At 45.1% G+C, this 27,322-nt stretch overlaps 2 protein-coding genes across 4 annotated transcripts in view; one reads left to right on the top strand and one right to left on the bottom strand.

Annotated features, from left to right (window-relative positions):
- MRTFA (myocardin related transcription factor A) overlaps positions 1-13,418 on the top strand; it is an 87,117-nt gene extending 73,699 nt beyond the window's left edge. For 2 of the 3 annotated variants that reach the window (XM_083701772.1, XM_083701773.1), the window contains 10 exons: positions 903-1,078; positions 1,769-1,927; positions 2,383-2,636; positions 3,272-3,443; positions 4,076-5,182; positions 6,567-6,662; positions 7,465-7,623; positions 8,197-8,373; positions 9,973-10,033; positions 10,373-13,418. In XM_083701772.1, the coding sequence (XP_083557898.1) occupies positions 903-1,078; positions 1,769-1,927; positions 2,383-2,636; positions 3,272-3,443; positions 4,076-5,182; positions 6,567-6,662; positions 7,465-7,623; positions 8,197-8,373; positions 9,973-10,033; positions 10,373-10,884 (2,873 nt within the window). In that variant the 3' untranslated portion in view covers positions 10,885-13,418. The remainder of the gene's footprint in view (positions 1-902; positions 1,079-1,768; positions 1,928-2,382; positions 2,637-3,271; positions 3,444-4,075; positions 5,183-6,566; positions 6,663-7,464; positions 7,624-8,196; positions 8,374-9,972; positions 10,034-10,372) is intronic. The other variant, XM_083701774.1, reaches the window with a different exon arrangement.
- The window catches only part of SGSM3 (small G protein signaling modulator 3), a 26,422-nt gene continuing 12,467 nt past the window's right edge, over positions 13,368-27,322 (bottom strand). Inside the window, exons 8-23 of the mRNA XM_083701787.1 lie at positions 25,759-25,902; positions 23,666-23,861; positions 22,863-23,008; positions 22,081-22,305; positions 21,435-21,489; positions 19,784-19,911; positions 19,404-19,559; positions 19,098-19,152; positions 18,875-18,924; positions 18,042-18,194; positions 17,786-17,856; positions 17,212-17,260; positions 16,847-16,932; positions 16,484-16,606; positions 15,137-15,197; positions 13,368-14,885 (exon numbers count right to left, since the gene is read on the bottom strand). Coding sequence (XP_083557913.1) covers positions 14,805-14,885; positions 15,137-15,197; positions 16,484-16,606; positions 16,847-16,932; positions 17,212-17,260; positions 17,786-17,856; positions 18,042-18,194; positions 18,875-18,924; positions 19,098-19,152; positions 19,404-19,559; positions 19,784-19,911; positions 21,435-21,489; positions 22,081-22,305; positions 22,863-23,008; positions 23,666-23,861; positions 25,759-25,902 — 1,779 coding nt within the window. The 3' untranslated portion in view covers positions 13,368-14,804. The remainder of the gene's footprint in view (positions 14,886-15,136; positions 15,198-16,483; positions 16,607-16,846; positions 16,933-17,211; positions 17,261-17,785; positions 17,857-18,041; positions 18,195-18,874; positions 18,925-19,097; positions 19,153-19,403; positions 19,560-19,783; positions 19,912-21,434; positions 21,490-22,080; positions 22,306-22,862; positions 23,009-23,665; positions 23,862-25,758; positions 25,903-27,322) is intronic.

The raw sequence follows: 27,322 nt of genomic DNA, 5'->3' as shown, positions 1-27,322 counted from the left end.
TGTAGGATGGTTGTCTTCTCCTAGCTTGCACATTCTGCTTTTCTTCCTAAAAACCTATCTACTTGTTTACAGCCATTCATTTGAGTGGTCCTGCTTTGGTAAGCGAGAGGGGTGAGAAGAGAAAAAGAGAAAGTTGGAAGGTTTGGTCTTCTTCAAAACAAGTATGAACAGCTGTGTGGTCTGCTAGTGCCATCCTCTGGTCAGAGGAATCACCATTGTATGGTCTCTTCATCGTTAGTTTAGGTAGACTATTTTGCTGTAGCATCCTTCAGAGAAGAAAAGGGAAATAGTTTTGAATGAGAAAACAATCTTCTGGGAAGTGTTAGGGAGTAGCAGAAATAAGCCTGACATAAAGCAACTCTAGAGGTTTGGATTGTCTTTCTCCTCCATCATACAGTCTTATAACTCTCCTTTTCTCATGTTCTACCCAACCTCCTTTCACAGAAAAAAAAATATTGTTAAGAAATACAGGAATATTTTTTGTGAAGGATATAAATCGTAAATAAACACAAGTGTCTATAGCAGTTAGGCCTCACAGATTATTCCTTCTAATGCTCTTAAAAAAAAAAAAAAAGACAACTGGCAAAATATCTATCTCCAGTGCTCCTTTTTGCTTTCATAATCTCAACTGTTCATTCCAGCCTGCAGGCAGGATATGACACAAAGCTTGCTCCAGTTGTCCTTACACCTGTCTACAGAGAGGCAGAAGATGATATTCTTGTTAATCCTGGTGTTAACTATTTCTTCTCAGGTTGTGACTTTGATTTTTTAAAAAATTGTCTAAAGCTTGTTTGGTTTTTCACTGTCTCAGATTTCTTGTGATGTCCAGAACCATCTTCTGCTAATCATCCTTGACCCCTTTCCATTTGTTTAGTTAATAAATGTAAATTTATTATTTTCAGTAGGTCAAGTGAACTACCCAAAAGTAGCAGACAGCTCCTCCTTTGACGAGGACAGCAGTGATGCCCTGTCTCCAGAACAGCCAGCTAGCCATGAATCCCAGGGATCTGTGCCATCCCCAATGGAAGCTCGAGTTTGCGAGTCACTTCCCACCCCCACAACAGCATCCCCTGCTCAGGTGAGATTATCATAGCCTTGGCTCTTGTGTGCCTTGGTGCCTGCACTAGCCACATAGGTGCCTTTTCCTGGAGGATACCAAAAAGTCCTCTGCAAGGAGTGGATTCCAAAGGAGTCATTTGTGGATTAGAGCAGAAACACCTGAATACTGAAATTATGCTAATGAAAGCTTCTATATTCCTTTACTTTGAGCTGAAAATAGTTGAATGTGAACTCAAAGGGGTAACCTGTTTTGGGGGAGGAATAAGGTCCTGGCCTTGCTCTGCAGTGGAGCTGATACTGGGAGCATAGGAAATTGCCTTACACTGAAGCCGACCAATGGTCCATCTCATTCAGTATGGCCCAGGCTGACTGGCAGTGGTTTCAGAAGAGACATTCCCAGCCCTACCTGGGAGATGCCAGGGATTGAACTTGGGACCTTCTGTGTGCAAAACAGATGCTCTGTTACTGAGCTATAGCTCTTCCTCTGAATTGAGCCCATTCACAGTACTGTTTCTTTGCATGCAGCTGCAAGTGAGAAGCAACAAATCTGCAAAAATGGGATTTATCCGCCTTTCCTACAAAAATGGGATTTGTCTGGCATGTAATCGACACATTTTGACTCCATAAAGCTGCTTCCATATCTTGGAAAGGGAAGCGCTCAGGTGTAGATATGGGCATGTGCATCTCATACTTGGACTTACTGTTGCAGGTCGTGTGTCAGTTGAAAATCAGTGCAGACTCCAGTGAGACCCCTTTTCTGTCTGAGCAGCCACCAACTCCCCTGCCACCCCTGCCGCCTCCAGTGCCTCCTAATCTCACCAATGGTGTTGTTGCTCCTGCTGCCAAACCACTCCCAACCCTTATAAAGGTACCTTTCTATAAAGGGGTTAAATTGATGGGATGTGGGCGTGTTTAAGATTGGGTGGGAATTGTTGACCTTGCTCTTCTGTAATGCTAAACTGCTAGCAGGGAACCTTTTTTTAAGAAAAGTCCTTTCCAACTGCTGTGTCCATAAACACACCCCTACCCTATCCCACATGTGGCAGTTGGGATTTAGCCTCCCATTTGCTGTGCTTTTGTATTGTTACATAATGGGCATGTATTCCACCCCTGCCCCCCCCCCCAAGAATTTGTAGTTAATTCAGCAAAAGCTAACTTTGTGTCCCCTTCCGTGGCTTGTAGCTCTACATATTCTGGAAAGGGCTGGTAGCTTGAACCAGCCATATGGAACATGACAGCAAATACTAGTAACTGTTCCTGCATTTGCAGTCTTTATTCTTACCCTCCTGCCCTTTGATTCACCTGTGTTTTCACTCTGAATAGCAAAGCCAGTCCAAGTCCTCATGCGAGAAGTCTCAGCGCAGCAAAAAATCAAAGGAACCGAAACCGAAAGTCAAGAAGTTGAAATATCACCAATATATCCCGCCGGACCAAAAACAGGACAAAGGAGCTCCTCCCATGGATTCATCTTATGCCAAAATCCTGCAGCAACAACAGCTTTTCTTGCAGCTTCAGATCCTTAATCAACAGCAGCAGCAGCACTACAACTATCAAACCATTCTGCCAGCTCCACCAAAGTATGGGTTGCTTCATGCTATTATCCCCCCCCCCCATATCATGGGCGGTCCTGTTTTAGCAGTATCCATCTGTCTCTCCATCCAACCAATCCCACCCAAGAACGGGAGTTGTACACCATCCACTGTCCCCTCATTCTCAGAGTAACTTGCCTATGTAGGTATTGCAAACATGTTAGTGCTTGCAGCTTTCAGAACTAGCTTGCTGTGTGCATGTGGCAGAGGTCCTTGGGACAGTCAAGAAGCTGTGAAGTTCTTCAGGAGTTTAGTGTCTGTGTTTTAAAGTATTTAGATAAGCATTTCAGGTGTGGTTGACAGTATGACTTTGTAAGGTTCTTCTAAAGTCCTGTCCATCACCTCTAACTTGAAATGGAAGCTTGTGCATAGAATTGACTCAGTATCAGATCACCAGTATTTATTTGATATGAATTCAGTATACACCGTTGTTTCATTTTGCAAGTATATCTGGCTGTTTTCACAACAAGCAGAATATAGGCAATGAAGCAAGGTATCTGATATGTCTGCTGTATTAGAATAAAAAGGGCAGTCAATGGCTTCCCAGTAGTAGCGGCGAAGAACAGAGTGTTGTGAACGGTTCCGCTGCCCAGTGTTCAGCTCCCACTTTCCTCTCCCTTCAGGCCTCCAGGAGAGCAGCAGAGCAGCAGTAGTGCCCCACCCATGCGTAGTCTCTCCACTGCTGTCAGCAGCACCTCTTCTGTTTCTTCCAGTTCTAATGGATTGATGCGACAAAACAGCAACACTCCAGTGGGCAAACCAGGAGCTCTCCCTGTTAATCTCGACGACATGAAGGTAAACAAAGCATCTATTGGCCAGCTTGGTGTTTCATGAAGAAAGTGGGGGTATAAATGTTACAAGAAGGTGTGAGCACATATTTTCTTTTAGAAAGGTAGGATATAAATTTGTTAAAATAAGTACTGTTGCTGCTATTAGCACTGAACTTGATGGTCAGTATTGGTATTCAGACCGGATGGTTGAATAAGTAAGTGGCCTTTCTGCTTTTGTGATGAAACTCTTGGACTGATAGTTGTGGACCTGGCGGCAAGTGGTAAATGAAAGATGGAGAACCTGTAACCCTCAAGATATCATTGAACTCCTCCTTGTGTTAGCCCTGAGCACTGGCCACCTTAGTCATGAATGATGGCAGCTGGAGTTCAACATCTGGAGGGCCAGAGGTTCACCATCTTTGTGCTAAATACAGCATTGCTGCCAGAAGGATGATTATGCCTATTGAGGCCTGTTCAGTTGTTTAATTTTTTAAAAGATGAGCTAGTTATTTTAATTACTATTTTGTATTGTTCTTACAGTATTTTAGATTCTTTTGGAACTGTATACATTGCTGCATACGAATTGAAGTAGGTGTTGTAAATGAGATTGTTCTAGCCGATGCAGCTTTTGATTGACTGCAAACTGTTTTATGTTAGGTGGCAGAGCTGAAGCAAGAGTTGAAGCTAAGAGCACTGCCTGTGTCAGGCACCAAGATGGATCTAATTGAGCGGCTCAAGGCTTATCAGGAGCAGAACGGTGCAGCTGGCCGAGCAGCTGCCGCTCCAAAGCCCACTACAGCAATTCTCCCCAAGGCTGCGGATGTGGTGGTGGCCTTCCCAGCTGCCAGGCTGAGCACAGGGCCTGCCCTGGTCAGCGCTGGCATTACTTCAGCCGAAGTTGTTGTGGCCACAGTCGCTGGCAATGGTGTGATGAAGTTTGGTAGCACAGGCTCGACTCCTCCTGTGTCGCCCACCCCCTCAGAGCGCTCCCTGGTGAGTGCCGGGGATGAGAATTCGACCAGCGGGGATGCCTTTGGGGAGATGGTGACCTCTCCCCTGACTCAGCTTACCTTGCAAGCATCTCCCGTGCAATTTCTGGTGAAGGAAGAGAGCTCCAAAGGCACCACTTGCAGCTTTAATTCAACATCAAAGGCAGAGCTCTGCTGCAACAACAGTCAGCAAGACATGGAGGTCCAGGATAAAGACCAGATGTTGCAGGAGAAAGATAAGCAGATTGAGGAGCTCACCCGCATGTTGAAACAGAAGCAGCAGCTGGTGGAGATGCTGAAGCTGCAGCTGGAGAAAGAAAAGCGGTCTCAGCAGCTCCTGCCTGCCACCTCTGTTGGAGAAGAGGGCACAGCCACAGTCCCTGAGCCGCTCACTTTTGGCACCCGTGTCAAGAGTGAAAAGGGCTTTCTGAGTTGCCAATCTTCAGGGCAGCCCAGCTGCCAAACCGACCAATCAAAACCCACACAGACCACTAGCCAAATGGACACCTCAGATGAAAGTTCAGTGCCAAAGAAAGCAGTGATGGTGAAGCAAGAGGTGCCAGCTGCCGAAACTGAGCCGCCAAGCCAGACCTCAAGCTTCTTCATTGGCCAGCAAGGTGCAGGCTTCAGTAACCTCATCAAAGGAGCCCCTCCCCCCACCCTCATCACAGATTCCACTGGCACTCACATAGTTCTCACCGTGACCAATCAGAATGCTGAGAGGCAGGGCCTCTCGCCTCAGGAAAAAGCGGGGAGCTATCCCTTGCCATTGAGGGTAGGTATACATGCAGTGATGGTTCTTGAGTCAAGGCTGTCTATCTAACCAGAGGAGGGCTTTCAAACAATGAACAGACTCAAATCACATTGCTTTAGAATTGAATAGTTTTAATTCCTGTAGCTGTGCTTGTAATTATGGAAGTGTCGTGTCAGCACAAAATGATCTCTACAAAGAATGGCTGGGAATTTTCTTTGGGAGTACCATCAATGTATTGATTGGCTGATTACAATTACTGAGTTGCCTAAAGGAAACCGCCCCCCCCCCCCCCCCGTCACTGCCATCCCTCTTCTGGCCACAGGCTAGAGCCAGGTTTTTCCCCTCCGGACCTCCCTGCAAGCAGGCTGGACTACAGTATAGTGTAAACTTAACTTTTATGTGCACTGGAAAACTTTAAAAAAAAGTGTAACTTGCTTTATTGTAATACTCAATTTATTGCAGTGGTCTGGAACCGAACTCAATATCTTGCCTGCACAATTTAAGAACACGGCCTCTCTCACCAAAGGAACTACTCCTGGTTTTTCATAGCTCTTGTGCAGAGGCTCTTCAAAATGTATTTTCTCTCACATCTTTTCAACTCCTTTGCCTTGAGCAGGTTCTCAGTCCTTTGAACTCACCTCTACACAGGACCTAATTTGTTCCTGAACAGACCAGGATAGAAGGCTAATCTTGCCTGCAGAATTCCTTTCCAGTTTTACTTTCTTTCCTCGCAGCAACTCTTTTGTTCTTTGTTTATATTATTAAAACACTATTCCAAGGTAGAGCTAGAGTGAGTCGGAGCTGAGCTAAAGCTTCCCCAGAAAACTCAAGTATCTTGGTGGGGTGAGGAGAGAGAAAAGGCCCCCAAACAGCAGCAGTTCTTTAATTTCATCTCTGGGGTTTATGAGGCCTGGTAAAGTGAGCAGAAGTTGAAGACAGGAGAAGGGCCCTCCTGAGGTGTAGAGTCAGTGAGAGCATGAACAAAATGGGTGTGTGGCAGAATTACTGGTTCATCAGCAGAAGAGCTGGTCTGACAGTGAAGGAAAACATCAGCAGTTTGGGCTTTTAGTTGCCACTTCATGCTAAAGTCTGCGTGCCAGTAAAGTCTGCGTGCCAGTGGTGACAGTGGCAACCATAATTGTTGATTCTTGATTAAATGCACCTGCCCCTGTTCCCAGAAATCTCATTGGATTTACAAGCCCTGCTGTTATGCTCCCTGTGACACTGACCCTGCTTCCCCAGCCACCCTGTAGTTAATACTTCCACACCCATTCCACTCCTGCGCATGACTTCTGTCAATGTCATTTCATATTTAACTTGTGTCTGCAGCAACTAGCTCTAAAGATTGGGTGTGGGGTGGTGTGTGTTAAAAACCTCTAAAATGTTGTGTATCCTTCTCTCTCAGAGAGTGTCCTCACCACCTGTGAAAGCATCTATCCAACAACCTGTAAGCAGCTCTCAGTCGCCTCTGCAGCCACCGCCAATGGAGCCCACTAAGAAGGTAGGGAACAAAACAGGTGGTCAGCTAACATTTTGCATTTTAGGGCAAGTAACACTTTGAATTGTGCCTGGAAACTAATTGGTATCCAGCGCAGTTGTGCCAGAAGTGGTATTATATATTAGAGTGCTGGACTAGGACCTGGGAGAACAGGGTTTGAATCCCCACTCAGCCATGAATTTTGTTCTGTGAGCCACCCTGAGACCTCCGTGTATAGGGCGGTATATAATTTCAATAAATAATATAAAAAATAATGAAGCTCATTGGGTGATCTTGGGCCAGTCACCATCTCTTAGCCTAGCCTACCTCACAGAGTTGTTGTGAGGATGAAATGGGGAGCTGCATGACAGATCAAGATGGTACATAAATGTTGTGAACAAACACCATCCCACCTTGGTCAATAACCTGACACCTCTAAGCTGTCTTCAAAGGCAGCTCCACTTACAGTGCACTGCAGTAGTCCAGCCAGAAGCTACCAGAGCATAGACAATACAAGTCAGGGACACAGCTGAGGCTCCAGTTGAAGCTGATAGAGGACACTTAGTACCACTGAGCCTCAAATGACAATAATGGGTCCAGACATACTCCTAAGCTATGTACCTTCTCCTTCAGAGGGACTGTTATTGCCATGCTTCTCATCTAGAATGTTTCTTTTAGCATAGAATCTTTTTTCTTCTTGTTTGCTGAGGATATCCCAGCTTTGCCTGGGTGCTTTGGGAATACACTTGGCATGTGGTACTACTCTTTGGACCAGCCTGAGTCTGACTTTTTCCTTCTGTTTCCTATCCCTTGTGCCTCTCCATAGGTTCAGAAGCCAGGCCTGCAGATAGTCACCGGGCAGCTGCCTCAAACAGTCTTGTCTTTTTCTTCGCCCCCCAACTTGCAGCCTTTCTTCGTGAATGGCTTTCACAAAGGACCCATGAAAACAAGTGGTAAAACTGGCCAGTCCAGCATGCCCAAAAAGGTACCCTGCCAACAAACCCCACTCAAATTAGATGAATATGTTGGGGAACATGAGACAATAGATGTCATAGGCCAGGCCTCTAGAAATGTGTGTCCTACTGAAATGATGCTGCTTCCAACATTCCAACATTCTGTTTTTGTTTAGGGGAGGTATTTGGAAATGTATACATGTACTTGCTTGTTCAGGGCACTGGGACCTGACCTCTCCTGCTCTCATAACCGACAAATAATGGCAGAACTGAAGCAGGGGTGGATTGGTGGGGAACGTTTCATGAGAAACTTTGCGCTCTGCAAAATGTAGGAGTTGGCTCTGGCCTGCAGGAAAATTGCTGTGTTGCAGAAATGCAGTACTTCCTGAGCCAGGCAAGTCAGTGTTGAATTAGATGAGGTCATGCATTGTATACCCTTGACCGTGGTGCAAGTAGCTATGATGCCTATGAAGAGGGAAGCAGGAAAGGTAACATCAGAGGCTCCACTGTGAATTCTCTGAGAAGGGAGGCTTGTATGTTGAGGATGCATGCAAATGGCCCATCTGGGAATATTGTTCATTGCTTTTCTTCTTCTTTCTTCACAGCTTCTCTCGCAGCCAGGATCGCCATCTCCTCCATCTCCACCCCAAATGGATCTTGAGCAGCAGAACTCATCCTTCTTTGGTACTCCACCACCTTTGCCTCTCCCTGCCTCTTCTGTGTTGATGAAAGAACCACCAGGTTATGAAGAGGCCGTGAAGCAGCAGCCAAAGCCCCTTGAGGTGAGAGTAGCTCCTTTGTGTTGACAAATCAGAAGCATGTTGGTGTTGGTGCTGTTTTGCAAAAATAGTGCACACTTTGTCTGTCAGTCCTGAAATTCTCAGGAATCAAATACAGTGGTGCCCCGCAAGACGAATGCCTCGCAAGACGAAAAACCCGCAAGACGAAAGGGTTTTCCGTTTTTTGAGGCACTTCGCAAGACGAATTTCCCTATGGGCTTGCTTCGCAAGAAGAAAGCCCATAGGGAAATCTCCGGGGACCTCTTTTAAATGCTGGCGGTGGGGAGCAAAGCCTTCTGCCCCCCCTCCGGCCTTCAGAAGAGGTCCAGGAAGGCCGGCGGGGGCCGAAAGGCTTTGCTCCCCACCGCCAGCATTTTAAAAGCAGTCCGGGATAGCAGGGAAGCGCTTCCCGCTATACTGGACGGCTTTTGAAGGCAGGCGGGGGGAGCAAAGACTTTTGCTCCCCCGCCGGCCTTCAGAAGAGGTCCAGGACCTCTTCTGAAGGCGGGCGGGGGGTGAAAGTCTTTGCTCCCCCCTGCCTGCCTTCCCGGGAGAGCGGAGAAACGCAGCGTGTTTCTCCGCTGTCCTGGACGGCTTTTGAAGGCAGGCGGAGGGGAGCAAAGACTTTCGCCCCCCGCCCGCCTTCAGAAGAGGTCCAGGACCTCTTCTGAAGGCGGGCGGTGGGCAAAAGTCTTTGCTCCCCCATGCCTGCCTTCCCGGGAGAGCAGAAAGTCTTTGCTCCCCTCCGCCTGCCTTCAAAAGCTGTCCGCTCTCCCGGGAAGGCAGGCACGGGGGAGCAAAGACTTTTGCCCCCCGCCAGCCTTCAGAAGAGGTCCCGGACAAAAGTCTTTGTCCCCCCTGCCTGCCTTCCCGGGGGCTTTTAAGAGCGGACGGCTTTTGAAGGCAGGCGGAGGGGAGCAAAGACTTTCGCCCCCCGCCAGCCTTCAGAAGAGGTCCAGGACCTCTTCTGAAGGCTGGCGGGGGGCAAAAGTCTTTGTCCCCCCTGCCTGCCTTCCCGGGGGCTTTTAAATCGCCCCGGGACAGCGGAGAAGTCCTCCGCTGTCCCGGGGCGATTTTTAAATGCTGGCGGGCGGCAGCGAAGCCTTCGCTGCCGCCCGCCAGCATTTTAAAATGCTGTCCCGGGGTTTTTTAAAATGCTGGGGGTGGGAAGAAAAGCCCTTGTCCCCCCCCCCCCAGCCTTCAGAACAGGTCGGGGGACAGACTGTCCCAGACCTGGTCTGAAGGCGGTTTCCATAGGAACGCATTAATTGATTTTTAATGCATTCCTATGGGAAACCGTGCTTCGCCAGACGAAAAACTCGCAAGACGAAAAAACTTGCGGAACGAATTAATTTCGTCTTGCGAGGCACCACTGTATGCAACAGCCTCCCTAGGGTTAGAGCCATCTTCCATTTATGTGAGGTAGGACACAGATTGCAAGTGTCCACCCTTCATACCAAGCTGTGGTTGTGCCATTTTTGCGCTGTGACACTGACTGTCTGGTGAATGTGCAGTTTGGCCAGAAGATCATTGGAAGATAAGTGTTACTGCATAGCTGGTGAATGGCAATGTCTAAATAAGCACCCGTTCCTTCTTTTTCAGGAAAATGGGTGTTCCAGTCAGCAAATGGATGACCTGTTTGACATCTTAATTGAGCATGGAGGTAAGTAGACAATTTGGATTTATGTTAGGGACTTCTGTGGCTTCTGCAGCAGGGAGGCTGGCCATCTGAAAGAGAACACTAATAACCCTTTGTTTGAAGTCAGTTTAAGGAACAAATTTCCTATGTAGGTTTGTGTGTACACTTGGTGCTGAAAGAGACATTTGTGCCACTTAGCAGATTTCAAAAGGATGTAGCAGCTTAATCTGCAGTAGTGCTCATGGGTTCTTTGAGCTATTGATGCGTGCAGCACTTGCACAGCCCTAAGACTTGTGGCTATGTTTAGGAGCAGTAAAAATGTTGCAAGCATCCATGGATTTAAGTGTTTTTTTTCTCTCTCAGAGATTTCAGCTCAGTTCAAGGAACAATCTTCCCCAGGAAGGAAAGGCGCCACTATTTCCCCAGGATGCCCTTCTCCGTCCAACAGCCACCATTCCTCAGAGCTCCCCCTGCAGGTGCCCATGAGCCACTCCAGCTCTATTAATCCCACCCCAGCAGGCAGGCTGGAAGACTTCTTGGTAAGCAGCACTGGCCTCCCCTTGCTGACAGCTGGCCCTGATGGACCTGAGCCTCTGTCCCTAATTGACCTCTACAGCGAGATGCTAAGCAGTTCAGCTATCCTGGACCACCCATCTTCACCTATGGACACATCAGAATTGCACTTTGCCCCTGAATCTACTGGGGAACCAAGCTTGGACCTGGGAGAGGCTAACTTGGACAGTATGGATTGGTTGGAGCTGTCAGGAGGGCCAGTGATGAGCCTCACCCCCCTCAGTACTGCAACACCTAGCCTCTTCTCCACAGACTTCCTTGATGGACATGATTTACAGCTGCACTGGGATTCTTGCTTATAGCTCTCTGAGCATGCAGACTTCAGGGGAGCGGTACAGCTGGGTTGTAGGACATGGATGGGCTCTTAAGTGAAAGTCGCCTTTTTCTTAAGAGCCTTGCATTTTGACCAGCTTTCATGAAGCTAGAGCCAAGGGCACATACCAGTGATGTCTTCTGATTCAACCTCAGGCAAGCTATCACACTTCTCATAGCTATTGGTGGACTAAGGCATGGTCCTTTCCTCAAATGTTCAGTGGTCGTACCAGTTGTATGACTTGTTGGAGGTTTTTAGAATGGAATGCTGCCTCTGGGTGGGGTTGAGGATTTAGTTCGAAGCCAAGAATCAAAAGCAGTTTGGAAGAACTTACTGGGGAAACCAGGCTTCCTTCCTGACCTTCAGTCTGCCTTGTTAGAAAGCAACTGTGCTTTTTTTTAACTTGGCAAAAGTTAATTTGGCCATCTTTGGAGATGAGGTGGGAGGATGAGTACAGGACTAGTGAGGTTTCTGCTTATATGGATGAGGATCCTGTTCCAAGAGCATTTCCCTAACAATGCCATAGTATAGGTGCTTTCTGCCTGGCCAGAAAGCCAAGCCCAAGTTATGTGCCACAGCTTAGATAATAGCCATCTTCCTTTGGCTTGCTAATTCCTGCATGTAGCCCTTGTTCCACTAAAACTTAAAGAGGCGGCTGTATGCCCTTGCTGTTGTATCTCACCTGACATTGTTGTCTCAGGTACTCAGTTGGTTATGAATCAAGACAGCTGCATCGGGAATGATACTCCTAGCCCCCTGTAATAGCGCCTCTTAATAACCCTGCCTAGGAAACCTAGTTGGCTAGAACTTACTTGTTCAAAGTGGTGGCGCTCTGTGAAGTTTGGGCCTTTGGGAAACATAAGCACTGGAGCAGATGAGCTGCACTATGCTCCTGTTCTTAGTGCTTATGCTGTTCATGGCTTTCAGTTCAGCTACTCATCCCAAGGGTTTTCCTGCATATGAAGTATAGCTTTCTCTGATCTGGAGGTTGGTGTCATGGGGAGTCTGGTCTTGGCTGTAGGTTAAGGGTTGTGGCTCCACTTCCGTTTGGAGAGTTCAGCTGATCTCCGAGAGCATGAGCACTAACCTCCTCTCTGAGGCAAGTGTTTCTGGTGCTGCTTGCCTAAGGAGTTGCATGTCTTTCATTGCACAGAGGAACTTTCCTGTAGCCATAGTCCCTGCTGCTGTGTGGTTAAGAGAATGGTTAGAAACCACAGTCTTGCCTCTTGATACCTGGTTTCATTTATAGCTGGTAAAATTTCTGTATATAGCAGTTATAAAACTTGTTTTGTTTTTGGAAAGCAGATGAAGTTATCTACCTGGTTAGGGGGTAGTTACTTCCCTTTAGCTCCTACTGTGTGGTAAACTGTTGGGGAGCTGGTATTTTAGCCTGTGGTTTGGTGGGAAAGAGGATTTGGTCCTTAGACTACCAGCTTTAGCCTTATTGCACATGTCACTCAAAGGAAATTGTATTTCTATTAGTCTCTTTCCCTCCCATAGAAAATACGTAGTTAAATGTGTCTGCTGGCACTGCCTTTCACCCCAAAGCAGAAGGAAGAAGGGTCCTGTCATTTGACAGGATCCAGGAGCCCCTTCTGTTTCTCTTATATTTTATCAAGTCTACATAACATATCCTAAACACCCCCTTTTATGATGAATGGAATTGAAGAGAATATTAGTTATGTGATTAGTCTTTATCCTGAAATGGCCAACTGCACGTGAGTCTTATTTCATTCAGGAAAATATGACTGTTTTGGAAATTAGATTAATGGCTGCTGAAGGTGGCGTATCTCTTGTATACTCTTCAAGACGTACTACTAATATTGTCACTCAGTCTATCACTGATTGGGAAGGTTGGATCTAGACTTGGGATTGTTCACAGTATAGAAAAGCAGAATAAGCCAACTTATTGTGGGGAGAGGATCTGGTTCAGTAGTATCATCTTACCTGTTTTCAGACTAAGAGCAGTTAATGAGTTTAGACTGGAAAGTACTTGTTGGCCAGATCAGGGCTGCTTTAGCAGCAGCAGTGGGTTTGTGCTGAAAGTGCTATCCCCAACAGCTGCCTGGTTTTGAAAGGGTAAACATGTCTAGTGTAAAATTATGAAGAAAAGTGCTATGGGTTAAGCCCATTTTAGGAATACTACTCTTTTGTGGAATGAGAAAGTGACTGGTATTAAGATGGGCTTTTTTGCCAGTGTCTAAAAACACATGGCTTATAAAATAAGTCCCCTAAATTCTCCTTTTATATGCCCAAAGTAAAACAAGAGTCTAAGGGTCTTCCTTTGGTTTGAATGTATGCACTCTTCTGCTGATAACCACTGCTTGTATTTGATTAGCACGCACACTTATTCCACTATGCATCAATGAAAGGGGTTATCAGCACCTGCAAGAGGCTTACGCAGTATTGGACCTGGAGTGAACATGCAACTGGAAAAGGGTATGGAATGAATATTATGGATAAATCAAATTATTTTTTCAGTTATTTGAAAAATCCATTTTATTAAAAAAAATTGTGTTGTAACATCTTTGTACATCTCATCTTTGGTCATGGCATAATGGATACTGATACGTGCCATGGTGAAAAGACAGCAAAGGCATTCAACATTTGTGGAGGGATGAAGAGCCATTTCACACTATTGTGACAGTTTCTCCTTCCTAGAAACAGCACCTTGAAAGAAGTGTGACAAATTATCCAGTAGTAGAACAGAATGCAACTATGGGGAAAGGGGCTTGCAATCTATTCTCATCCAGGTCACAGTCAGTATATTCTAGCTGACCAGACTGTAACAGTACTATTCACTGAATAAGAAACACAATATTTCAAGGCTGATTTACTTAACATTCAAATCCTAGAATCATTCGCAGAAGTGTCAATTTTTCCTTCCAACTACTAATACTTCCACATAACTCAGGAGAACAGAAATAAGGCTAAAGGCATCTGAAAAGCAGTCCTACTTCCCTATTACTGTCTTAGTCACAAGATGTGCAATTTACTTAGAAACCAAAATGACAAGTGATTGTGCTCCTGTCTTGCAGCCTCTACCATCATCATCAGTGTAGGTTGCAGTTGACTCCCTGAGCCATCTCGGTCCTGAATCCATTTCCTGCTAATCTACATCAAAATATACAGAGATTTCTGGATACATTTTACATCTTTTGGTAATCTCTTTTTTTTTTTTTTACAAAGTTCCAGGCTAAAATGAACTGATGCTGTTCAGCTAAGAGCCAGAATTAAAGGCTAGGCTCCTGCTGCTCCACCCAAGGCAGTTTTAAACCAGCTAGCCATTTTAGGCACTTTGTGGCAGTAGCCCAGCCATTCATGCACTGTAGCACCTGGGAAAACTAGTCATGAATCACAGTTTCTCTTTCAGACACACACTAATAAGGGGTGTTTCACATGTTAGTGTATTCATGATGCTTATTTTCTTACATAAAGTGAGCCTTGGAGGAACTTGGAATCTGTTGGTCTCCTCTCCCTGCCATAAATGAATCTTAACAGCTAGACTGGTTAACCTTGGGGGAAATCCCCTCTTGCTGTACACCACACCTAGACAACTTTCTGTCTAACATTACTGTCTTCCCTCTTGCCCAGACCAGCAGGCCTTGAACAGGCTTGGTATCCAAGGGACACACACTCCTGAGTGGTACATTACTTCCATAATATGCACATGCTCTGCACAATCAAGTTAGTGACACCATGGGAAAGGGAAGCTAGACAGCCACAGTTTCAGACAATACAGCACAACCCCTGCTCTCTTCAATATGCTACTGCCCACCTGTTAAGCAAACTCTTGACAAGCAAAGACTGTTGGTGAGAGGGACAGACTGAAGGGGGAACAGGCTGCGAGGGAGGAGAATATGCCAATGGTTTGATGTCATCCAAGAAGTCCAAACTGAGGCCAAAGAATCACCCATCTATGTCCCAGCTAAAGAGATGGTGCTTCACAAGCATGTCCTGGACTCCTTCCTTCAGTGGTTTCTTCTTCTCCTAAAAAAGGAAGGCAAAGGGTTTTTTCACATTTCCCCACTGTCGCTAATATGTATGTACTGTGTGTGTGTGTGTGCTTCAGGGCCCACCACCATACCATCCCAGAAAACAAAAGGGTCTAGGCTGGGGCAAAGATTAGCCTGCTGTACCTCAGCCCCCTATGCAAATATAAGAGAGAACACAGTCTAACCCTAAACTGGGGTTGATGCAAATGCATGGGCTGTTGATTGACTAAAGGGACACATGCTTACCTCTCTTTTTACAGGGAGTTCCCAATCCTGAGAAAGGCTGAATGCAAATTTACTGAGGACTCTGCAACAGAACATATCAACCATTAAGAGAGCTTAAAAGGAGGGCTATGCAAACACTATAGGCAAAGTAATCAAACTGAAACCCACATTAAGTTCTGACACATTTATTTCATTCTGTTCTTACAGTTAAAAATTGTGCTTGTTCCATAAACAAGTACTGCAAAACATTGTATCTGTCTACTGCCACAAATCAAGTCTTCAAGTCATTTGACATTGTAAAGAAGTGAAGAAGCAAGAAAGAAAACAGGCGTGGGTGCTTGGTGGTGTTTTTTAAAAGTGGCTCTTTAAAAAACACTTGAGAAAAATCTAGACCTGAATTGTTTAGTCACCTCACATTTAACACAGCTGATGTGAAATATATACTGCCATATCTATTTAAGAGACTATACTTCATTTTAAAAAGAGGATTCCCAGCATCCTTACTTAGAGCACTTGGCAGTGCCACGGGCACAATTGATGGCTGTGTAAGAACATAGGAGACAAGTTGTATGATTTACCTAACAGAATAAGCATGCTTCCAGGTCTAACTGTCCTTATGAAATACAAAACTCAGATACTTCAGTAATCAATACATTTTCTCCTAGTTTTGATGCACACAGACTAACTCCTTTGTAGTTTGCTTTCTACTCAGCTCTACTACAGCTGAAGCGCAAGTGTACCCGTTCCCCTGTGTTTATCTCTTCTCATTCATGATCATCTAAGGGAAAAAGCCTTCCCAATGTAGAAACTCTGAGCAGTTCCCTCTTAGTAGTTGTCCACACTTCTGCTTGCCCCACTGGTTTCCCCTGGGAAAATCGCATTTGCCGCTGAAATGGAACATCAGGTTTTCTGCAGATTGACCCAATCCAGCAGCAAACAGGGATTGGGAAAGTGTCGGGGCAAGCAGAAGGGTGGATGAGCCCTTATTTTACTCTTCCATGAGCCAGCCTGGCTGATGCATCTTCATGTGAGCTGTGACAACTGGTTATTTTCTATTTTTCTGGAGATGCTGGCTGTGGCAACCAAGAAGGTTTGGTGCTGTATGATGGCAAGGGGGGGCGGGGAATCAAATCCTATTCTGCTAGGATAATGACTGATGAGCTTATCACAATGTACTGCCATTAGCCTTGCTCATAAAGACCTATTCCTCCCAAGGAGGCTAAGATTGGGCAATGAAAGCAATTAGCATACCCTCTCTCCCCGTATGACATAGCCAAGTATGATTTCATTCACTTACATAAGGCTGCAGCTACCAGGAGGTGGAGTTGGGCAGTAAAATGAAAGTGGGGAAAAGGAGGTTCCACCCACCTGAGCTCACACTTGATCTGCACCCAGCCAGGACTGCGCAAGAATGACCAGAGATGGAACCATTTCTCCACAGTCTGCAGGCTAGAGCACAACACCTCAAGCCACAAATGCAGCACCTGCTCACTGAAAAACAAGGCACAGGGAAAGTTACTAGCACACACACATGTTCCATTGCCACTGCATAAGGAAACTCAGGGAAAATAAAAGGTGGAAGACCTTGTAGCTCAGAAGCAGTAGAGCAGATCACACCTTAGGCTGACAGCTCACAGCCCCTGCTGATGAAGCCCAATCTAAGCCACCCATTAGGCTCCTGTTCTCTGCTAGCAAAAGCAGCCTTGTATGAAAAAGAACTGGAAGACTCACTTCAGTCCAATGCAGATAAGAGAACGAAGCTTCACATCCATCTGGGCATGTACTGCATCATGGGACATGTTGACAGACTGCACCGCCTGCAAAGGGGGAAAAGGGAGTTATATGGATTCTTACTCAGCAGCCTTTCTCTCCTGGGAGCCAAAAAGCTCAAACTGCATGCAGAAGGTATTCTAACCAAAGCATTTGGGCCTTAGAGGCAATGAGAGTGAAAGGACTCTAGATTGCCACCTGCTGGAAGACACAGCCCTCTGGGCTCATCACAGGTCCCCATCATTAGACCCTGAAAACAGACTGTCCCATCATAAAGACACCTTCATGACATCACCACAGCCAATTAAAACACTAGAACATCTTACCCGATAAAGCAGCTCCTCTGGAGTTAGCACTTTCCCATCTTCATCCAACCTAGAACAGTAAATTAACAGATCCAGCTGATACCAAACAAGCGAGGGTCAGACGTTTGCCCTCCCCAGTGCCACACACAGGATAGATGCAACAGTTCCTTTCAAAGAAGATTCTCAGTAGTCCTTGCAAATTTCAACACAGGCCACTTGGCTAGGAACTTACACCACTAAAAGCTTGTAGCCCTCTGAAGAAAGCCTCATTTGGCAAGTAATCTCTGCAGCAGACACTGGCAGCCCATCGTACATCAATAACCTGGCCTATAACCACCACCACTGTATTATTTATATGCCACCCATCTGACTGGGTTGCCTCAGTCACTCTGGGTGGCTCCCAACAAAATAATAAAAACACAACAAAACATCGACTGTGGAAAACTTCCCTGAGGTCTTCTAAATGTCAAACAGTTGTTTATCTGTTTGACAAGGTAATATGTGAAAACATTACAAGAAAAATAAGTATCAGCAGGAAGGGTACGTGATGGACAGGGAACATCTAATTCACTAGACTGATGAGAGAAACATTTACCTGTAGGTCTTGCAGAGTACAAGACGGGAATACACAGAGTCAAAGTCACGCTCCACTTCTCGCCCAGCAGCCTAGATAGAGAAGAGCACACAGTTATTGATACGGCTGTCTCTTATTGTGACAGACCGGCAGGTTCCCCCCGCCCCGCAATTACTACACTCTCCCAGAAGCCTCTGTACTTGCCAGCTGCACAGAGGTCTCATGTACTTGCCATACTATTTCTAAAGACCCTGCAGACACCAAGTGCCTCTCTTACCTCTTCAATGAAGAGCCAGGGGTGGCAGGGGCCCCCCAGCAGAGATGGCCTCTTCAGCCCGTGTTCAAATATGGCTTTGAGGGCTGGGCAGAGTGTCCCTCGAACCAAGTCCGTCACACCTTCAGTGACAGAGTCATCTCCAGCAATGGAATACTTAGAGGAACAAGAGCACAGCCTCCATTAATGGATGAGAAGCCACAGCAAACAGAAAGGCACATATGGTAGAACTTTACCATACTATTTATGAATGCTGTTTCATATGCCCGCCCCACTATTTCATAGGAGGATGCCTAGGCAACCGCAAAGTCCATATGACAAAATAGTTTAATAAGCTCACAGTTGGCATTACCAAGCTCCCCCAATCACCTGGCTAGCAAGTATATGAATGAAGCTGTTAAGACTATCCCTTTCACTGCCCCTCCCAACTGGTTGCTGGCAAATCTGGTTTTATCTTCAGTCGTCCCAAATATAAATTATTGGCTTTGCCACGGATTTATTGAGTGAGCTTGGATTTGTCACCTTATTCCTATATGGTCTACCTCTCCCAATGGGGTAGGGGAATAACGGTATCTCCTATTTCCCAAATCTGAAACATACAGTGCACAAAGCTTGAACAGAATGAGATTATATTTAATGGTTCTGTGTTCCTGTAACCCAGATTGTCATTGGGTGACTAAGAGATATGGGCTTTTCCAGCATGTGATTCCCACTCGCCCAGACCCAAACTCTGCTTCTCAGCATCTGTTACCCCACCATGTCCTTTACAAGGATCCAGAGAACAGTAGACACTAATGGCAGGAAGCAGGGCCATAAATTTAATATGGAAACTTTACCTCTTTGCTCCGTTCATCCAGAATTTCCACAAACTTTGCAGGAAACCAACCTATAAAGAGCAGGGAAATATCAGGATAGCAATCTAGTCTTTGTATCAGCCTGTATATAAGCAAACAGTATTTGTGGCACAGGCTGTGAAGGTAGCCCCCCCCAATAGATTTAATATTATTGTTTGGGGGTGGGCAGAGATTCCCCCCTCACAAAAAACCCATTTGCACTTACCTCTCAGGCCATTCAGTTCTCCCACCCAACAGTGCTCATCCTTCTGAGAGATGATCTGCAGCAATTGAAAGGAGGGAAAGAGATTTGATCATACAGAGGAAAAAGAGGAGCAGCAAGCAATGTATGGGAGCAAATACGGAATCTGAGCTGAGATACCCATGTAGTGGAAGTTGCCCCCAATTATTTTTAGTGTATACTGCAGAAAAAACCAAACTTCACTCTGTTTGTTGTTCCTTATTCATATAATGTCTGATTTCTCCACCCCCCTATATGATGCTACCATTCTGTTGGTCCTGACCATCGTACCGTGATGATATCATTCTTACGAAAGCCCAGCTCATCATCATCATGGCGCTCAAAATCCAGCAATGCCTTGGCCCGTCGCCGATGGTTCCGACAACAAGCCACATAGCTTTCATGGTCCCGCTGATGGCTCTCCATGGTGTAATCAGGAGTCAAATCCTGATTGGGGGACAAACAAGAGTAATGTGAATTCATGCCAAGCAGAAGGCAGAGATTAACAAGGGATGAGGACATTCTTCCAGTTTTGTATCTTCGCTTACTCCCTCATGAGACAAGTTCTCACCCAACACTGCACAAGCCCCCTCCTTCAGTAAATTGGGTACAGTGGTAACCATCTCAGTAGCAGGAAGCATAGGTTTTCTTGTGGGAGATCCCCTACTCACTATGCTGCAGCTCTTGGGATCCACACACTGAAAATGCCGTGCCACTTGCAGGATGGCCTCGCGCAACTCTGCAACTAGCTCCGTCTGCTTAATGTTCTTGGCCTTCAGTGCCTCCATGTCATCTTCCCCTGGAAGGAAGGCAGGAACAAAGGAGGGATAAGGAAATCACTCAAGCAGAGCAAGGCGGCAACCCAGTCAGATGGGTGGGATATAAGAAGTAAAACATCATCATCCTCTTAGTTTTCCATTCTTCATCTGAAGCATCTGCTATTTAGAAACATACTGCTTCTGTACACCGAGTTTCCATTTTGTTCTCATAGCAAAAAGACAGACTTCCCTTCTTCTATCCAATTGTCTAATCCAAAGTCAGCCAACCTGTGGCCAATGCTGATGTGTAGACTACAACACCCATACTCCCTAGCCACTAGTCTTGCTACCACAGGTTAGAAATCCTTGGTCTAAACAAAGGAGCAAATAAGACCACTGCCATTGCCCTTCTAGTATAACGAGAGAGGATGTAATACTTGCTGCTTTATTTTCACCCATACCTAGTTCCTAACAATTGTGTTTTTCCTTTTACTTTTTAATGCCGCTCTATTCCTGAACTGATGTTAATTACAAAGAGCTCTTTTAAGAAATCCAATCTGTGTTCCACATGAATACATGAAATGAGAAAGACTGGAGATGTGCCTTATGCCCCATCTCAAAGCCCCATAAATATGTTTTATAACCAGCCTCTTAGCAGAGAGAGACTGAAGCCTAGTTCAGTTTCTCAGGCCTCCTCAAAAGCTACATAAGAAAACCTTAGAGTGTGCTTAAGCTAGAATAAAATAAGGGCACACCTACAGTGTAAACTTAAAACTAAGTTAACTGCCCTGAGCTCCCTACAAAGCAACTTCAGTGAGGGATTTAAAGGCCTATAAACCCCACGGCACAGTTACACAGATTAAAAAACAGGTTTGTTTCTGCAGAGCGGATTGCCCAGGGACAGACCTTTACTAGTGAATAGTCTCAAAAGTAGTGCAGCCTTTCAGAAGTGATCAATAAGTAAGGAGGGCAGTTCTCTACTCGTAAATACTACTTGTGTGTCTCATATTACTTTCTTTCTCTGGACCTTTAAAGAGGACAAAGAGCACGGGCTTCACCTGGGCTTCCATCACAGCCACTGAAGAGGAACACTCCTGCGTACAGCAGAATAAACAGCTTGCACACGACTCCCAAGAGCTTAATTTTTAAAAAGATGAATCTAGGCAGCAGACAGAAGTGTCTCCTTACTTACCCTGAAGGCAAGCAGAGTGCTTAGTACAGTGTACAATAGTGCAAGGGCAATCTATGGCCATGTTTGCACTAAATCATAATTTAGCACAATGTGCACAAGCTGGACTGAACCTGAATGTGCCTCTGACTCATGTACTCCTTTTCACACCCTCAGCCACTTATTCTGGAAGGAAGCTTGAGGATTTATTTGGCTTATTCCATTACACATCCCAGTACACTATAAATAAATAAAATATGGTTGAGGGTGAAGCGCCAACACAGCCAATCTTGCAGACACCCACTATGTTTTGCCCTCTACATTTACCATGTTTGCTCTTTCAACTGTTCCAGCCTGTGCAGGGCAACAATAATATGCTCATGCATTTCTCCTTACCAAAAAGCAGAGAGGTGATGCCAGACTTCCTGCGCTGCGTCCTGCGTCGCACAATCTGAGAGAGACAGAAGACCAAGACTCATTAAAGAGAAAATATAGTAAAAACGCTATAGTGACTGGCTACATTATGTTCAGTATGGTAAAACAGATCTTGTGGGTCACTTACATCAAACATACATACATACATACATACATACATACGTACGTACGTACATATTTTTATTTGTATGCCACCTTTCCACAGTTCAAATCATGCTCAAGGCAGCTTACAACACAAAATAATACATAACTGCAACATAATGAAAGTAGTCATAAACAATAAATAAAACATCAAAGAATACGCAACCAAATGGAACAATTTCCACATAAACAACAAGATCTAAAATAAAGATACAAACAGCAACAACCTCCCCCTCATACAACATGCCAGCCCAAGGGGAATAGAAAAAGAGAAGTATGGGTGACCAGAAAAGCTATACTGGATGTAGCAGGAAGTATGGGAAGTTTGGCAGCACGTCTTCAATAATACATCCAAGACTGACTCAACATCACTACCACTACCTATGAACAACAAAAGCAACAGAAGCCAAGCCTGAGAAAGGAAATATTTTTTAACTTGTGATTCCCAAGAGCTTTAGAAACAAACCTTTGATAAGTTGACAGAAGCGCCTGCATTGAGCAGCTGCCCTTGGTCCGCAATGAGGTAAGCTAGGTGCTTGCACCGCTGAGTCTCCACTGCCACGTCCGTCAGGGAACCAGCGACACGCATGGCTTCCTGCAGGAGCACATCTGGATCTTCAATTTGAGAGGGGATGTCCGAGAGTGTGTTGAAGATGGAGGCAGAGTTCTCTGACTGAATCAACTCATCTTCCTGCATTAACAGGAACAAGGCATTCTGCGTGTTATGCTCTGGAATACCCTTGCAATTCTCACAGCCCCATTATCTGCATCTAACTCTATTCCCATGATAAAAGTTTGCATGGTGAATGCAGGACAACAATTAATGCATGCTTCCATTAATCTCCCTTTGCACCCAATTATTTTCCTATAAAGGAATTCTTTAATGCTACACTGAATTTCAGCTACACATCAATTTGCCCAACACAGAACCAGAAGAGCAGAGGTTATTTCTCAAAGTGTTTCTTGAAACAGATCATTGTCAACAATCCCAGTCTATATGCTAGTTTGCTGGCATTATTCAGAAGACAAAAAAGCAGCACAGGCAACAGCGGGTGGCAAAAGGAGCTACTGCACACCCAGATTTCAAAAGAACGATATATGGCATTTTTTGTTTTTCTTTCCTTACACACACAGACCGCCTCTCATAAAGGATTCCCCAAATACCTAAGATGGGGGTGGGGAATCGGGAGAGCGGTCCCTGTATATAAAAACTCATTCCTGAGGGGAAAGCGGAGGAGTGTTGCTTACCTTCATGCTGAGCATGCCCAGTGTGACCTGGAAGAGAACTATGGAGCCCTGGTAGAAAAAGAGGTCCCAAATTCGTAGCAACAGCTTGATATGCACAACACTAGCAAATGATGTGAGGAACCAGTGCAGGGTGATCAAGGAGAGCTCTGTGAATGGAGACAGTAAAGAAGGTGTATCATTCTAGTTTACCAGTCACACGAGGAAGAATCCATCCTACTCCTGCCCTCCTGCCTTTCCACTTCCAACATAAAACAGAGAACACTCACATCTATTCCAAATAATCTACCCATGTCAGTGCAGGCAAATACAGCTCCCTTCTCAGTCCTTTTCACTATGTCAAGCCAGAGCCAAATAAACAATGATCAGTAAACCAAGGACTAAACTTGCCTACAGATTGTGGTTTGCTTGGAGCAAAACAACCTAGTTCCTAGTTCAGACAGAATACTAAGCAAAGGACTGTTGTTTGATTGCTACTGGCATGCAGGAAAAGTGGCCCAAATAGGCACATTCACAGCAAGCCATTAACTATAGCTTAACAAGCAAATAACAAGCAAATGAGGCCACTGATAATATTTCTGCTTAAAACAAGAATTTTCAAATAGCACAAGAGATTATTGTGCACACAAGCATATTTCTCCTTCCATTTCAACCCAAATACCAAGCTAAAGTGACTCATGCTCAAAAGCATGTTTGACTCATTTGCACTACTAAATTCCCTTAGCAGCCACATGCACAGTGTGGCTCACAGAAGAGAGTTGGACCCTGAAGCTCAAAACCTTCAGCTGACCAAGGGAGGCTCTCACCAATGTCATGCTCCTGGAGAAGTTTGTCCAGCTGTGGCAAGTACTGCACAATGAGATGCCGCAAGACGCGCTGGTCAGTCTGGACGCCCATCAGAGTAGTGTTGAAGTAGGAGGCCGGCACCAGGTCCTCAATGATAGCACACATCATCCAGAAGGCATCTTCCTCTTCCAAGAAAAGAAGTAAGGAAGCAACTACCTAGCAGAAGAGGAAAACATGGAGATAAGCTGAAAAGCATCTGTAACAGCCCACTGGTGCCCTCCCTCACAAGAGCAGAATTTTAGGGATAGAAAGTAATTAGCCATGGTGAGAACAGGATATTAGATGATGAACCTTTGGGCCAAATGAGCAATACTATAATGTTTTCATGCAAAGCAGCCTCATAGTTTTAGTAAAAGGATAATAATGGGATAAAGGAAACCTTTGTGACTCCAGGAAGACTTCTTTATTTGAGCGCTTAATATACTGCTTAATTGCCAAAGTTCTTCTATAAGAGGGAGAAGGATCCTTGTGGCCCTCCAGTCCCCAGACCACATCCCTACCAGACCTGCTTCACATCCTCCTCAAGTCCCTTCGCTTGGTTGGAATGTGTCCTTGAACTATGATACTTGCCTGCCTGGGTAGAGAGGGGTGTGTCTAGGAAGTAGCTTACCACACAAGCCACAGTGCACATTCATTGCTCTGCACAGTTGGTTGTCCACTACTGGCATCTCACCTCTGGAAGGTTGACCAGAAGGGAATGCTGCCCTTATTGTTTCTTTTTCTAAGTTTGTGCTTATTTTGTTCTTATTTATACGCAACTTCCATTTTCTGAAGGAAGTCTTATTTCCCCCGCCCCCAAGTTTCCTCTACGAAATCAAACATGACTGTACTAAACTTTTTTGGGGATTGTCCATCCGAATATATATGCTGAATTTTATAGTGCAGTTTAACGACACTTATATGTCACAACAGGCCCTGAATACTACTTAAAATTAAGTGCAGGGTCATCTCCATGACCGTCAGCTCTAAGGTACAGTCATTTAGCCAATCTAGTAATTGTACTTTTTTGTTGTTACGGGAACACACACAGATTCAATCTATGCGAGGATAACTGAAGTCACTCGTAACTACATTTCCTCACTGGATGCAGCTTTTGATTTAATTCTCCAACTCATAAACAACCAGAGCACTTTTGTCAGGCGGGCAATGATGCACCCCCAGAATTAAATTACCCTTGGGCCTGGTAATTCTGTAGAGCAGTCTGCTCCTTTTGATATGTCTAGCTTGTTGGAATGGATGTCCTCAGGTGTACAGAGTGATACCGCCTCCAGTTCACCCTTACTTGCACTTCCTAAAGGGTTAATATCTGTAGACTGATTGTCTGCTAGTTTTCCATTGCATAACTGTGGGCCACTCTCTCAATGTGAGCCAAGTTGGGAGCTTGTGCTGCAGGCTGGCTTACATATGATTTAAATAAATTCTAAACAGAGTTATGAATAGGGAGCAATGTAGCATAAGTTCATAAAGTAACTTTGATTCTAACATATGGTGCTAATAACTTTGCTAGTCATACAGAGGTAGCTCCAGAGTCTTTGGTGAGCCCTGCCACTGAAACGGCCTTCATTTCTCCCCATCACAAAGACCTTGAGCTGCAGTGAATATTACATGGGCAAAAGGGAAGTTGCTGAAAATGGCACCTATGTGGTAATAACAATTCTTCATTCCCCCTGCTGAAACATATAGGACATCTAACTGCACAGATGACTGTAGGAATCTCCATTTCCCTACTTCCAATTCTTGGTGGCTGTTTCTGAGGATGTGGAGGTTCTTCAAGTTACAGTGGCTATACCTGAAACAGGCTACTTTATGGCTTACAGCTGGGTGTTAGCAAATACTCACCATGGCCATGCTACTCCTGGCAGGAGTAATATATTATGTTTAGTGGTGCCATCACCTCTGCAGTAAACTTATTTTATTATTTCTACTGGATAAAAAAAAAGTATGTTGCTGCCTGTACACCTGTACCTGTGAATTCCTCTCACCTGCTGTGAGCAGATTCCCAAGGGAAACAATAACAACTCACATATAACCACAATAGGAGAGGTTTATTTACCATGCCAGTGCCTTGACAATAGCCTATTTCGGGATACAGCCATGCCAGTCCCCGGAGAATTCTGCGTAGCCGCGGCACTCCAATACTATTCATGTTGGAAAAGCAGGCATTGCTGGGCATGGTGCGGAGCAAATCTTTCTCAATCTAACAGAAATCAAGTATCACAGATTAGCATTCTAGACTCAGTTAGCAATTATCCTCCCCATCTTCTTTTTTCTTTCTCTAGTCCCCTGGGCTGTCCTTACATTCTTTGTACCCCCACAATGTAGGCCTGTAGTCTGAGGCTGCCATTTCACCTCAGAATGGAAGCCTCACACAGCACATGCAAACTTCCATCCATTCAGTATAATGCCTCATCTGCAACCTGAAGTGAACTGCTCAAAGTGAGTGAGTAAGCAGCACATCTCTTACTGCACACTCAAGATAAAAATGTACCAAATAGTTCTGAGTTTTATGTGCCAATGCACATTCTAGCAGTCCCCCCACAAGCAGCCTGGTTGAGACCCTGACTGCCACAAACAGTATCAATGGTGCCATTGTGAGAGGGCCTATTAGCAGGCTTCCTCAACCTGGCGCTCTCCTGATGGCTCCCAACAGAATAGCCAGAGATGATAGGAGTTGCAGTCCAAAACATCTGGACGGCACCAGGCTACCAAAGCCTGCTTTAACGGTTGACTTTTGCTTCAGAAGCCTTGCCCAGTTCCAAAGGCTGTCTTGGATGCCACTACTTTGTGATTCTTTCTCTTCCTGCCTACCTGTCACCTTCCAACGACTGGTGACAGATTAGTTACAATGGGGGGAAGGAAGGCTCAACTTTATGCACCTTGCAATAGGTATTTGATCTGAAGAAGGCACTCACAGCACTATACATGGCATCTCCCATTTTGCTTTATTTATAAAGTTGCTTCGTCTTCCCTACTAGTTTTACAAAGTCCTGTCCCCTTCATTAGGTTGTTGGTGTTTGTCCTTAATGGGCTGAGAATCACATTAATCTAAGGGCAGATGTACCGCATATATTTAAAGCACATCTAATGCACGTTTAAAACACATGGCTTTCCCCAAATATTCATGGGAACTATAGTTTGTTAAGGATGCTGGAAATTGTGCCTCTATGAGGGGGAAACTACACTTCGCAGGATTCTTTGGGGAAAGTCATGTGTATTAAATGCGTGTTGGATGTACTTTAAATGTATGGTGTGGATCTGCTCTAAGAGTCTGAGGATTAAAAGTTAGGACTCAGTGGTGCTATTTAGAGCTTAAGACACACAACCTTGTATAGTGATCTCCAGACTAGTTCTTCACATTTTGTTCAGTATTTATATCCAACAACAAGAGTCTAAGCAAAGTGCCTCATGAATACATGTTAGTACATCAACAGAAGATATTTTATGCACACTCTACACCTAAAGGGTAATTGGCTGCTGCTGAGTGGCAAGAAGATTTGTGCTGGCTGAGAGAGATGCTTACAAAGTTCTGTACCTAGACCTCAAAACTTCCTACCTTCTAACAATTGAAGATTTTATTCTTTTCCTTTTAGCATGATGGCAGCAAGTGTGCAACACCC

Source organism: Podarcis gaigeae (genome assembly GCF_964106915.1).
Source record: "Podarcis gaigeae genome assembly, chromosome: 10".
Classification (NCBI taxonomy): domain Eukaryota; kingdom Metazoa; phylum Chordata; class Lepidosauria; order Squamata; family Lacertidae; genus Podarcis; species Podarcis gaigeae.
Note: the sequence above shows the minus strand (reverse complement) of the source record. Positions and strands in the feature narration are given on the sequence as shown.